Raw genomic sequence first — 14,837 nt, forward strand, 5'->3', positions numbered from 1 at the left:
GTGGCTCAGAGATTATTACAAAAGCAAATGTACGAGTATGAATATTCTATGAAGAACTGCCAGCAAGCAATAGTTAATTAGGACATACAACAGAAAACCCCACTGGATACAAATTGGATACAATTTTTTAACTGCTAGCAAAAGGAAACATGCCTCCACCACTGGAGTTTTAAGAACAAAAACATGGAGTAAATGTTGTACTGATGCTTCTTTCCAGAGCAGCTGGAGGACAGGATCCAAGATGTCAGGAGAAGAGAGGCTGCAATAACAGTATGCATTCAGGCAGAATTTGCTTCACTTCTCCAGCCCAAGAGATCTACATGTTTTGTCTCATCTCCTTCTGCTCTGGGCTCCTATGGCCATCTCCTTACTGAACAGTTCTAGGAGGGGAAGTTTCTACACTGCTTCCTTTTGAGCTTGTTACAGGAGCCACAGTAAGCAGCAGTGGAGCTGAAGCCAAAGCTATGGACTCAGCACAGCAGAGGAATTACCAAGCTGCTGCCTTTTGCAAAAAAGGGCCCAGGGCCTTGGCAGTTTACGGGAAGGCCAGAAGTAGGCTGCAGCCTGTGGATCCAGAACAGTTGCATGGCAATAATGTAGAAAACATAGAACAATGTGAAAAATATATTGCTGGAAGTAACTTTCACTGGCTTGCATATCCTCCCAATAATATTCGCCTCAGGAATGTAAAACAGGATTGTATGTAGATATACTCTTTGCCTTAAGCTGAAATCTGTGTTGCAACCTAAAGCTCATAAGGAAGAGGCTAAATGCCAGACGCTTTAATTGTTGATGGTTAATGTCGTGTCTCGGAGAAGACTCCAAAGAAATTCATTTCAGTCCATGTCCAAAGGATTACAAGACTCCATTTGGTCCTTGTGTTAAATCTCCATATATTCTATCAGACATGTATTAACATTACAGCAATGGAATCTATTATGAATAAATATATCAACCATCTTCTAAAAGTTCTCCTGTGCAACTTTACACTGGAAAGTGCTGAAGGTCCTCTTGGCATAGTTTGTATAAGAGACTACAACTGGTGTTACAACATACCGCATCTTGGTCCTCCAGCATTTTAAATTACAGCTCACGTAACAATATAAACTAGCAGAATGAGGATAATCACTGGTATTGTCTGTAGTCGCCAAATGGAGAGGATTGCAACTGGGAGGGGTCATCTGAAAATTGAGGGCCTGTGAATAAGGCAACAGAAAAAAGGCAAATAAGAAATACAAAAAGACAAAAGATGCTTCATACTAAAAGCGTGATACACATCGACAGCTTTTTTTCTTTTAAATACAAATCCTTTCTGAAATGGACGAACTCCATAACAAGACTTTACATTTGACTTTTTTCATTCAAAGAATTTCAAGAGCTTTATGCATTGACAGTCTCATTCCAATAGGGAACATACTTTTACTCATTTATAGATAGGGAAATGAGACAGAGCAGGGAAAGGTACACGTTTTCAGCCACCTAAAGGAGCTAGAAACCTCTGCCTTACTGCCCTTCAGTTGAACTTGGGCACCTTGTAAAAGTCTACCCACAGTAACTTGCCTGACAATAAAGAAAGCCAGTGGAACGGAACAAATGACTATGGAGTCAGCTTCCCGACTCATCTTACTAACATGCTGCTAGAGGGAAACCAGACTTCTTACTGTAGGCAATTTAAGAGAGATTAAATTATAACACTCAGATGATACCCTTTCACTAAAGCTGATTCTAAAATGTTGTTGTATTAAGATAACGAATTATAATAATTTAGACTGCACAAAGAACACCAGTGATCAAACCTGAAAGGGAGAGTCTATCAGGAATTAGTGGCTTAGTGCTAGTTCTTTCCACGCCAGTGTTTTGTCTATATTCCTTCCAAAGTAAGGTGGGGCAACTGGAGACTGGCATGTTACTTTGGTTTGTACCATCCAAAAAGTGCATAGCGTTACTGCAACCAGGGTGTAACAACAAACACAGCTGTATCTACACAGCTTTTATCATAACACAATCACAGGTCAACCAGCTTTGCATATCCTGAGCTGTCACACTTCCTATTTCCCTCTCTGCATTCTGGAAAATATGGGTAGTTATCTCATTAGAAAAACACACACAAAGTGCAAAAACATAGATTATAATACCATCACTGCAGAAGTCAGTACAGTTTAGGATTTCCCACCGCTCTGAATTGTAAGAGGACTGGTCACTCTTACCATATAAATATTAGAGAATAAATATGGAAAGCACTCTGTCCTCAGCAAAACAATTACGATTTGGTCTCAGCTTGCATTTTACTTAAAAAAAAAAAAAAAAAGAAGAAGAAAAGAAAAAAGTAGTTCTAGTTTTCTCAATGGCTTAAAAAAGAAAAACACCATCACCATGACCACTACCCCTCTTTGAAATCTTTCACCTGTCTCTGCCTGCTGGTCACTGCATTTAAATCTGGATCATCCACACATTTGCACAGAGACCATATCTCGCCTGCTAGAATAATCTGTCTTGTCCACAACTTGCTGCTTGCTATTCTCTCAAACCTGTTATGTTACCCACTAGGCAGCCACTGACTAAAATGCTTCTGTCCCATGTGACAGGGTTGTGTTGATGTATAAGGGGACAGGGCAGAACACTGATTTCACAGGCTGATAAGACTGTGGATACCAGGGACATCCCTGCTCTCAGTCACGCAGGGTCCAGTCTCTAGCAGTAAGGAGCTGCGAGTATCTGCAAGTCCCATCTGGGCTTGAGTCGGCAGAATGGGGTTAGGGTGTTTACTCTGTTAATACCACCCACATCTGCATATTTTGCTCAGATGAATCCCAAATTATCTGAACTGCGTCCCACCGTGCCTTCAAAAATCCTCAAGTACACCACATTTCTACGTCTCTGCTCTGCTGTGTGGCAACTCAAGTATGTGTAGCTTTCTCTAGAATTGGCATCCCACAGACAGAAAATTAGAAAACGTTTTGCATCATCAGCAATGTGCAGCTCCTTCTTGCCTTTCTCCAATCTTATGAGCTGCCTTTCTCCCTGAGAGCAGCTTCTCTGAGCAACTGGCAGGGTAGATTTACTGCATCATAAGACTGATGTCTGGAAGAGATGTAGCACTAAAAAACAGTCTTTGGGCCAATGTGCATCCTTATGAATCACATGCAGATACAAGTAATGTCCGGACTAAATCTTCAACATTTTTCCCTGTGAATCTATATAAGTAGTTTGCATATGTGCTATACAACCAAACAATTTGTTAGGGATATCATGTTAATGCCTACAAAGTTCATCAGCATCTTTATTTCAGGAGACAAGCTGAAACAGGGAGCACCACTGAACAGAAAGTTACTTGCTGGGCACAACACATGCTTTGTGGTAGAGTTTCTATCACTATACCGTTTTTGGAGACTTGACAGTTTAGAAGAGTGCTTGTTAAGTGGAGGAACAGAAAAAGATAAAAGACATTGAAATGAAAGAGAAAGAAGTGCACAGCAGTCAAACCCACACCAATAGTATTCATCTAGGTACTTTTTTTCTACTTTGTTTCCACAAAATGGCTATTCTTCAGTGTGCACATTTTCAAATTACATTACAGAAGCCTTGCAATACCATAATCTGATGGCTCCTTACCATTCGGAAATTGTGTGGATGCAAATCTTGTTAACAGAATACCAGCTCCTTCAATTAAAGCTAGGAGAATTCCTCCCATTGCAGCAGATCCAACCATGGCAACAGGTCCATCTAAAAATAAAAAGTACAAAACACATCCTTTTTTCTGGTTTTGATGTATTACTTGGCACATAATAGTTCTCTTTTTATAGTTATAATCTCTCCTATGAGCAGACTCAAAAGCAGCAATTTTGCATCCATTAAGCCTAATTAACATCACCAATAAAAGGATAATTACTAGGCAACTCCCCCTCGCTTCCTCAAGGAAACAAAAGAACACCGGTAATGTTTGAGAACATAATTATTACTTTCATAAGCACAGGACAAAGGTTTAAGATTATCTTTCAATCTGCTGTGCTTATAAGGAAATTCCAGTCTGAATATCATATGCTTTTGCTTCACTATAATGATAAGAACTCTACATTTAGAATATGAAACTTTTTCAATTAATATCTTCCTAGAGCTTCATTTCTTACTTCTCGCAGCTAATATGGCTCCAGTTAGGGCTCCACTTGTGATTGAATTCCACGGATCTTCTTTACCTCTCATTCTTACCATACTGCAATCAATCATGGAGAAGAGTCCTCCCCAGACAGCAAAGCTACCTATTAGAAAGTTGGAAAAAAAACAACAGATTAGACAAAGCAGGCAAGCCAGACATTGTTTTACTGGAGCCATATAATAAAGAAATGGTGTAATATTAGTACTTGCTTTTAGATATGAAAGCATATTCAAATTCAGAAAGAACCAAAGAAAGCCAGCAACAAAACATTGGCTAAAAAGAAAAATCTATATTGAGAAAAAACTTGCCCAATGACATACATACATATTTATATAAACCTCTAACTCAAATCAACAACAGAAAACCTACCAAATATCATTGATTATAATGGAACTTCCATCCTAATGGAGGTACATTCACTCAGAGAACTTTCATATAGAAAAAAATGAAGTAACATTTTAACATATTTACTCACACAAAATGAGGTACAACAATTTAGCATCTTATCCTGTTTCTGGCATCTCAAGAGATTAGTATTGGTCTGTATTGCATGACAGACACAAAGAGAATGTGATAGTTTTCAGAACGCACTTTGAAGTGTCTTAATGCCTTTGAAAGCTTAATACTGCAAAAAATGAAGCAGATACAGAAGGATGAATTCCTCTCTCTTTGCACAGTCACCATAGGCTGCAGCCACCACATTCCCCTACTCCACAACACTATCCCATTTTCTCCTTTCAAAGTATCATAATTCAATTTGCCTGTTAGAATAGCATAATGGGAAATGAGCAGCTCTTTGGACATACTTTGATGCTGAACCACCTTTGAGAGGTTAGAATATCATTTTGGCTCAAGTCACAGTTTTCGTGATTCTGGATTTTCACACATTCCACAAGAATGAGTGAACTTTACACAGCTGACCACAGGGGAACTAGTCTAAAATCCTAACCATATCCACTGACCTACTTCATTTATCTCAGAGACTGATCATTTCTTTTAATGAGTCAAATATCTTCATTTCAGAACAAATCTCTCTCCCTCTCTCATGTGAGGTAATAGGAAACTAGGATACCCATTTTTTCACATTGTCCACAGTAGCACTGCAGTTTGCAGGCCTGGGCTGCTTCCACCAAAGGCAATTTGGCTGCCTTCCCTGGGCACCTGCAGTGCTCCTTGCTCTCAATAGTCTAAACTCACCGTAAGAGCTAGACCTGGGCTAATCAGACAACTCCGGTCTGTGCGCACAATGCACAGGTTCCCAGGCAGCTCTGCACAGATCTGGCTCAAGTCTGACAAAATTATTCACCCTGACTTATCACCCACACACAAGCATCACAAAGCACGTTTCTTCCAGATCTAAACTATTTCTGGATGCATGAGAACCATATTTACACAGTGTTTGGACTAACAAATCCTGCTGAAACACAGCTGGCCTGCTGCAAAGCATCTCAGGCGCCTCTGCGCTTGTACCATGTTATATTCCAGTACTGGGTTATCTATCAACAGCCAATGGAAAGGTGACTGTAACAATGGTACAAAATTACACTTACCTCCCAACTGTGGAGCTCTTGTTTTAATAGCTGTCAAGCTTCCCCGCAGTCGGTGGTTTACACCCTACAATAAACCAGAAATGACAGTTAGAATAAAACAGAGTGAAATCTTGCCTGCAATCTGACTGTATATAGGCAAAACCAGCCACAAGTCAGACATATTTCTGAGCATCCTCAAGAGCTATGACCAGAAACTGTTAGAAACACAGTCATTTTAGACTGCATTTTACATATACATTAATATTTTTCATATCCTCATAACACATGCTTAAACTACAGAAATTAATTACAGCCATCAGACATTACACTAAATTATTTAAGTGCAAGGTTTGTTTGGCAGTAGTGCTACAGGGTTTATATTTTTTCTATTATTTTATTTTTTAAGGAATAAGACATTTAAAGTAACACTTTTAGAAAAATAAGTGTTTTATTTTTCATATATATTATTTCTTCCTTTCTGATGTCCGATTACTTCACCAAACTTGTACACAGGACACCAGTGGAATAAACAGCAGCATCTAGGCAGGTAACTTGTGCATGTAGCTGCAGTTAGGAGGTTCTGTCCATGGAGAATCCACCCAGAAGAGCACCATGGGACTGCATTAGAGGGAAATTGCATAATATAATATTCCATTTCTATAAGAATTTTATCTACTTTAGTTATAAGCAACTTCCCTAAGCTCAAAATAGCACATATGAGAGGAAAAATAGGTGTTTTCTCCGTTTCACTCAACAGTCCCCTGCAACATTTCTCAAATACACATGAAACAGATTTGTCCTCTTTTTGCTGTGTACCTTCCATAAGCAGGGAAAATAAATGCAACTGAGAAACAGGAATTGTTTCTTCTTCTCTAAACTAGAAATAGCCAGCAGACAAGATAATGCAAATTAAATTACTTTCTTTAATACCTGTCACTGCCATAAATCCATACACAGGAGAAAACTTGGCTTTAAGATCTAATCCAGAAAACTATAATCACTAACCTGCACTGTACACATCCAACCTCACCGTTTGTCCCACATTAAGCCATTGCTGCTGGTCAGCGAGAGTTCATCTAAGACCCCACAGAATTATTACTACATATTTGCCACAGATTTAGACTCCTGGTTTGGATTAATGACAGGCATGCAGGTCATTAATTATTCCCACTCAATACACAAAAAATTTTTCTCTTTCACCTTCCTCTAGCAAGTTTCACCATTAAGGGAAAAAGCAAGCAGAATTGTACCCTTAATGCATTTGTCAAACTGTTCTACTTACCACTGGGGAATTTCTGAACCCCTTGATAGCTTGGAAGATGCCACCTCCTATGGCTCCCATTGTGAAAGCACCCCCACAGTCATCTACTATCCTCCAGGGACTGTAAAGAAAAACAAACATGAAAACACTAAAATCCCTGTTAAAAATGCGCAGGTAACTGTAACAGATCCACCACTCACACATCCAATGTATCCAAGCTGACCATCAAAATGAATGTCACAGTATCCAAAAACGGAGTGAAAAAATCAAACTGCCAGCTGCAGTGTCTCACATCCAGCTTGGTGAACAGACATCAACAAAATGCAAGCACAGCAAATATTACAGTAAAACAAACTCGACTTTCACCAGGAGTCTAACAACTTGTCTCCCTAAAATGGTTAACATCAAATAGAGAAAAGGATTACTGGAATTCCTCACACAAGACACAGAAACGTATTTCCACCGTGGAAAACTTACTCAGAATTCCAGGTAATAATCAGCTCAGCTCTGCTTACGCAATCTAAATAACTAAGTGAATTTATTGCTCTTATTCTTGTCTTAACCTACAGAAAACTTAGTGGCCAAATGCACGCAAGACTGGTTCACAGCTAGCATAAAACTCTGCTGTCCTGAATTACTCGTATTTTTCATTAGTTCTAGTTATTTAAAAGCGAAACTTCAAAGTCATCTTTTGTGAAACTGCAAAGATTGTTTCCGATGCATCCTGGATCTCTGAAGTTCATTAAAACAGAAACACAGGAATGCTCGCTTAGATCTATTTAGAGTCCAGAAGGCCAGGATTCCCGCCTCCAGCAACAGGGAGCAATCAAACATTTCAGAACAGCATGGGAAATTCTGCAACAGAAAGAACACTTCCCTCGTGGAAAATACTTTCAACGGTGAGATAAGCTTTAATTTGGGTTTCACCAACCCCTTGAAAAACATTGCCAAGCACGGGAACCTTGTAATTCTCTGTCACTAAATTGAACTTTTGAAACTAGGTGAGTACTAACCAGCAATTACCTCTGCTGCCGCTGTCACTGATTTCAAAGCAGGCACACTAACAAAAGTTATTTTGGTTCTTTCATCTTGCACCAAAATATTTACTCATAAAAGGCTAACCATTCAGAAGATTACAACTTCTGCACTAGCAATAACTAACAAACCTACCTAAAGCTAGACCACAATAACATCTGTGCTCACAAAATTGAATAGTTCAATGTTTATGTTGTTCTCTTGCAATGAGAACAACCACAGACATGAATACTGATGTATTTTTTTCAACCTCACTTTTAATTTAATGCTTCTATTCTTGAGAACTCCCTATAGCATCCAGCTCCACTGTCATCACACACTCTTGCATGTGAGAACATGTTAATTCTCTTCCCCTGGAAGCTGGGGAAAGCATTATCTACTTTTCTCTAGATCACTTGTTGTACTGCGTGATTTTGTCATGACTCTTTTTTTCTTCTTGCAGAAAGTTCCAAAATTTTCAGTTCTGCCAGGCTTTTTACTTATTTTCATAACCTATTTCTGAATCGCTCTAACACTACAGGCACTTTAATGGGATGGTCTAACCAGTTCTGCACACCTTCCAAATGAAGATAAACCACTTGTTTGGACACGTGACCTTATTTTGCTGCTTTACTTTTGCATCCTGACATTACTCTGCTTTTCCAAACGCAGAAGCACTCCACCTAATCTTCCACAAGGACAATTACATCCCACTGCCAGGCTCATATCCAATTCAGAAACCAGTCAACAGTGAAAGGATTTCAAATTTTCCCACCATAGCATTTTTTACAGGCTGGGTATTTTTACTGCTCTACCTGTAATATGCTTTCATCTCCATTTCCTTACAAATTCCCTCTGGTTTTGACTGAATTAAAAAATAAATAAGTAAAAGCTTAGCTCCACTTCATGTTTTATTGTCTTTTCACAAAGTCTCCTATTTTATACACGTTAATGACTTGGAAATGGTAACAAGTACAGAACTTTACAGGCACATTGTTGTCAGTAATGCCAGCAAGAAAAGCTACTGCGTCATTCTTTCTGGGCGTGCGCGCACATATCTGTGTGTGTCTGTATTCTGCATTTCCTATCCAGATCTGGATGCACTCCATTATGAATAAAACATCTCATCACAACTCCCTTCCTCTATTAGCTTATAAGAATGATCTTGTTAAAAGGCTTGCTGAAAATATAAACAGATTACGCCAATCCATCTTCCATTTACCCACAAGGTCAAAGAATCCCAATTTAGCAAAATGTGACCTTTTCACAGAGGGTTTATTAATTAGACCTCAATGATGAATTGATTTCCTTGACTTTTTTTCCCCCATCTTAACTCCACTTCAGATGTAAAGCATCAGGGGGGGGGGTCTTAATTTTGCTTTTAAACTATTCTCCAAGCTTCTGCAGGAAGAGCTTTTAAGTAAGAAAATATCTTCGATGCTACCACAACTACTTCATACCTAAATTCCTTTGAACTCCTGGAGAGATGCTATATGTATCTGAAAAACCCTACTGTCACTGGCAGTACTTGATGCAAATTATCAGAAGAAAATAAAATAGATGATTCCACTACTTATTTGGCACTTATACAGAAGCTTGATGTTACTGTTGCTTTGCTGATTTTATGGAGACCACTCACAACAGAAAAGTGAGGTGCTCTGAGCTGCATGCGAGATAAGGCAAGGTTCCTACAGTAATCCCAGCGCTGCTGGTGGCAACTGAGACCACGCAAAGACCCTCGCTAAGGCAGGCGACTGAGACACCGATCACAGGCACGTCTGACAGCGCTGTCGTCACGTCCCGGAGCAGAGGTGGCCACCAAAACAGGAACTCTGCGGGCAGGAGGGATGGGGAGATAACAGGGAGCGACCAGCACCAAGCGGGACGAAACACAACCTGGGGGGCCAGATAACCAACCTACAGCTTAGCAGCAAAAGGTCACCAGCTCATGGTCTTATTCAAGTGAGAACAAGATTGCCTGTAACTCACAGTATGATAAAAAAGGAAAAAGAAAAAAAAAATCACCGGATTTTGCTACTATCCCAGACTTAGAGGTACTTCGGAGACTGAAGAAATGCAGACTTGAGGTTTATGAAGAAACTCAAAATGTGGCAAGAGAGCATTTCCCAAAGTTTTGAGAAAAGTTTTACGAATAGTCAGAGATAACTATTTGTAGGAAAGGGCAGACCTCCGCATGCTTACTCCTGAGTCTAAGCTCCCATTTAAACGTTTTATTATCACAAATACAACCTTTAAATAGTAACAAATACAACCGTGAGTGCTTACAAAGACCCTGCTGAAAGGCGATCGGTTTTAAATGCTGCCAATTCATTAGCAAAGATACCTGTGGAGCCACGCGGACAAATGTTTGCCTGGCTCCACGCTGATACGTCCGTGCTTAATAAAAGCAGGGTAACAGCAGCATCTCCCGAGGGGACACTTCGGAGGGGCCTGTGCAGGGCTGTGCCACGCGTGCAGCTCGTGTCTATGTTCACACGCACGTTTACGCGGGCATGAGGCAGCGGGCCCGACGGCCACACGCCGCCGCAGAAGGGCCCCGGGGCCAGGCTCGCAGGCCAGCCCCGGGCTGCACTAGGCCCCGCTCGGCTCCTTCCTCCCAGCGGCGAGGAGCGGCCGGCGGGGCCCCACCACAGCCTCCCCTGCCAGCGCGGGGCTTTGGCTACGCGGCCCCAAAGGGGCAGCCGCTCTCGCCGGGCCGGAGGGGGAGGAGACAGGTCCCCCTACGGCCGCCTCCCCGCGCCGGGCGGCGGCCATGGCAGCGGCACAGCCAAGGTCACCCGCCGCCGCCCGCGCGCCGCCGCGCACAGGAGGGCGCAGGGCGCGGCCGCCCCCTCCCCCCGCGCCGCGCCGCGCCGCGCCGCGCGCCTCCGCAGCCCGCCAAAACCAACGGCCGCCGCACGCGCCCCGCGCGCCGGCCGCGCGGCTGCCGCTCACCAGGGCTCACGCGCGTACTCCTCCATCTTGGCACGCTTCGCCGCCCTCCCGCCGCGCCATTGGCTCATCGACCCCCGGCGCTGGCCAATGGGGGGAGAAAGGCGGGAGCACGGCGGGAAGCGCGTGCCGCGCGGGGCGGTGCTTCCGCGCGCATGCGCGCTCTGCGCCGCTCACGGGCTCCGCTCGCCGCGGCTCCACAGGGCGCCTCAGAGCGCTGCCCGGTGGCGGCGGCGGCGGCGGCCGGGCCCGAGCCCGAGCGAGCCCCGCGGCTCCGCTCCTGCTGTCTCGACGCTGCCCTCAGCTGAGGGCGCTGCGGGAGCTGTCCTTCCCTCGGGGAGGGGAGAGCGTTCCTCTCGGGCTGCCCTCGCTTGGGGTGCCCTGTGCGCGGTTCCGCGGCTGCCTGGCCACCCCACAGGTGCTCGGGTGCAGGTTTCTCTGCTGGGGCCAAAAAAAGACTCAGACACAGGAAAAAAAAGGCGTGTAAAAGCCCTGGTGGGGGCTAATCCCAGATCATGTTACACCGACAAAGGCAGGGAACACAAAACTGCTTTTACTTAGCCCTTAGAACCATCTAATAAATAGTGCCCAGACCTCGATGAGTCTCCAGAAAAAAACGCTAACGCTCTGCTGCGTGTTGTGACTTCAGGCCGTGGACAGGCCACCGAGCAGTCTGTGAACACAACCCAACAGAAAATGCTGAGAGCGCCCTGGAAATGACGATGGGAATGTGGACAAGCAGCCTTCCGGCGACCCGTTCGCATCCCGCTCCACCTCGCTCAACGGAGAGGGGCGAGCGTGTCTGCGCAGGGTGACGTATCCTCAGAAGAGCTGCCGAGACACGCAGAGGTGTTCAGTTGTCTCCTGCACCGCTCTTGAAGCTGGTGAATCAAGTGGGGTGACCTCAAGGCATCCCTGGGCACAGTCCCGTTACTGGGCAGTGTGGGCAAGCGGGGAATTTAGCCTTAAGGTCTCTGTCAAGAAACAGTGACTTGGAGAGGACAGTGTCTCCAGGGAACTGGGCAGGCAGAAGGAGATAGCTGAAAACCTAAGTCATCTCTGTGATGGCAGCGTGTGAAGCACCTCAAAGCCCTTCCCAGAAATGCTTACAAGCACCCTTAAGTTGTAAATCATTCCTCCTTTTCACAGCCCTAATATAACCTTACTCACTGCTCTTTTGTAAGGACAATAAATCATTCAGTCACAACGTGCAGTGTAGATTGTGGTGTGCTACAGCATCTGAGCACCAACAAGACACCTAATTGCTCGAATAAATCATGGGCTGAAGCAATGAAAAGGAACAGAAATACTCCTCCTGCTTAAATTTGCTGGGGTTTGAGGCATTTAAAGAGTCCTTTTAAGTGTAAAGGTTTCTTCATGGTCTGAAGGAAGCAATTGCATGTTTGTCCTTATTTAAGACAGGATGGGAGCAGTAGGTGAACGAGCATGGTGATGCAGTAATGGAGATTACCAGAAGGTGGTATTGTGACTTCTGATTTGGCAAAGGGAGGAGGAGAAGGAAGCACCGAAAGCCGAGAAGAGAAGAGTAGAAATGAAGAGTGGAAAATATCAATCTCGTCCCAATTGCTTGTTGCCTGGTAGAGCTTGGGAGCAGACCTCTCCACTGTTATTGTAACTGTCTGATCTGATCCTTCTTCTTAAGGCTGCAATTTCTTTCAATAGCCCTTGTCCTTTCCGCCAATAAGTGATGGGATATTCGGACCAGGCTGGACAATAATTGTGATCATCCCTTTAACAACCCACAGGCTGAGGGAAGGCTCTCAAGATGGCCCAAAACTCCCTGCCAAGCTCATGGGTTTGGCAGTGCCTCGGGTGGCTCCTAAATGATTTCAAGCAGACCAGTCAGGAACAGTAGTGGCATCCCCCTGGCAGACTGCTGGAAAGTGCACAAGGGTTTTCCAAATTGCCCTACAGCCAGGAGCCAGTTACTTTCCTGATTTATAACGCTGAGGAGCAAAACCTTTGCATTTCAGTGCATGGGTATATTTTCAGTTCAGATTGAAAAGGCAGGTAAATGTGGAGGAAGAAGAGAGGGATCAGCCACACACCCAAGCCAAGGGGTTTGCATTTCACATGTGAGTATTTTGTGGAGGAAGGTTTTGCATGAAGCTTCAGCTGGGCTCGGGAGAAATGCTGTTTCTCTTGCTCGCTGAGAGTGAGAAGTGTGCCAACACGTTCCAGGGCAGCTGCATGCCACTGCCAGGCAAGCAGGGCCAAGGAGATGTCACCTGCTTCCCCAAGGAACATCTTATCATAAAATAACAGAGAAGATCAGTGCGTTTAACCTCCTTTCCTCCTACGGGCTCTGAAGGAAGGGGAAAATAAAACAGATCAGAGAGTTTCATCCATTTTTCAGTCCTACTCGGTCAGCTAACAGTAAAAAGGGAGGAGAGAGGGTCATAGGTGGTGGAATGAGAGGTCGGGGCATGAAAAGCTTTCCCAGATCTGCCACAGACTCTGTACATGCGCCTGGAAAAGGCACTAAATCTTACTCTATCTTGGCTCTTCATCTCTTAGACATGGCTAATAATATTGCCACGTTTCAAAGGAGTGTTGTGCAGAAATATTCATTAGTGCCTCTGAGGTGCTCAGTTGCTATGGAGATGAAGATCTTGATAAATGCAGAGACTGACAGAGCCTCCATGAAGACATAAGGCTGCTGGGAGCTTCTCCACGCCACACCATGCTCCCCTGAGTGGCACAGCTGCAAAGGGCCAGCTTCAGCTCCGGCGTGGCCAGAGCCTGCTGCGGAGCGATGCTCGGGGGGAGTGTTCCCTGCAGACTTCCTCAGCTCCTGCCTGCTGCTGACCAGTGAAAGAGCAGTTAGAGATCCTATAATATTATGGGGAGCAAACACTGAATTTTCTTTCCAGTTCTCCCATTGACTGTTTGCAGAGTTTTTATGGGACTCTGTGGAGTATGGTGCATTCAGAACTATGCTACCTCCATTTAAAAAGAGACATATAGCAGCCAAGATATATTGTAATAATAAGACTATCCACTGTAATACACACACTGTGACAAGTTTGAGGTGAGCCCTGCTTCTCCTGTTACTTTTTTGCTGTTGTCCAAAGACCTCTGCTAATACTTACGAGGGAATATTTCTCTGCCAAACTTTGATTCTGTTTTACCTCTGTATGGCCAGCTTTGCAGCTCAGTGGAGGAGGCCTCAGCAGGCATGGGGACTTTCAAATCAGGGAAGGATGTATGACATGTTAGGAGAAACTCAGGGCCTCCAAGGTCAGCAGTGGGAAATGAAGGAAGGGAGGAAGTGTCAGGAGATTCTTTACATTTTCACTTAGGACTTTGACACAGAAATTAGGAGTGTGCTAATAACATTTCCTGTTTAAGCCGTGTTTCCCGATACTGCTGAAGCAATATAGATGAGAATCAGGATATCACAGAGATGGAAGTGGTGGGGTGAGATGGGATGAAATTAAATACTGCAATGTTTAAGGTTATGCACAACTAAACTAAAAACAAGAGTTTCTGCTACAATCTGGGAAAAATCTCGGTTGTGCTGGTGAATCACAGAAAGGCTAGAAGCTGGAGCTAGGTGATGTGATGCTGGAGATAAATTAAATCCTAGAATGTAACAAGACTTTGCATTTCCCACTGAGGTCCATAACACAAGCAATGGAAGACTCACCTGGAGCATCCTGTACCTGCGTTCAAGATAGGAACTAAGCCATGGAGACAGGCAGAGGCAGAGAAGGTGATTAGATGGTTGAGGAAAATCTTACAAGAGATTATTTTACTGAAGGAGAGCAAAGTGCTGCTTGCTCGGACTAGCAATGAGTGGCATCTGACAGTGGGCTGTTAATATTAGAAGGACGATAAAGGATGAAGGGAAAGGGAGAAGTTAGCAGTATAACAAATGGGTACAAAATGTTACACATGGGGGGCA

At 43.8% G+C, this 14,837-nt stretch overlaps 1 protein-coding gene across 1 annotated transcript; it reads right to left on the bottom strand.

Annotated features, from left to right (window-relative positions):
- Nucleotides 1-868: 868 nt before the first annotated feature.
- On the bottom strand, nt 869-10,983 carry TIMM17A (translocase of inner mitochondrial membrane 17A). The gene is made up of 6 exons (XM_062594894.1): nt 10,913-10,983; nt 6,965-7,064; nt 5,704-5,767; nt 4,128-4,256; nt 3,613-3,723; nt 869-1,196 (listed from the first exon to the last, which is right to left on the bottom strand). The coding sequence occupies exons 1-6, from the start codon at nt 10,978-10,980 to the stop codon at nt 1,126-1,128; spliced, it is 543 nt and encodes a 180-aa protein (XP_062450878.1). The 5' UTR covers nt 10,981-10,983; the 3' UTR covers nt 869-1,125.
- Nucleotides 10,984-14,837: the final 3,854 nt, after the last annotated feature.

The sequence above is a fragment of the Rhea pennata genome, chromosome 25 (assembly GCF_028389875.1).
Source record: "Rhea pennata isolate bPtePen1 chromosome 25, bPtePen1.pri, whole genome shotgun sequence".
NCBI classification, from domain to species: Eukaryota; Metazoa; Chordata; class Aves; order Rheiformes; family Rheidae; genus Rhea; species Rhea pennata.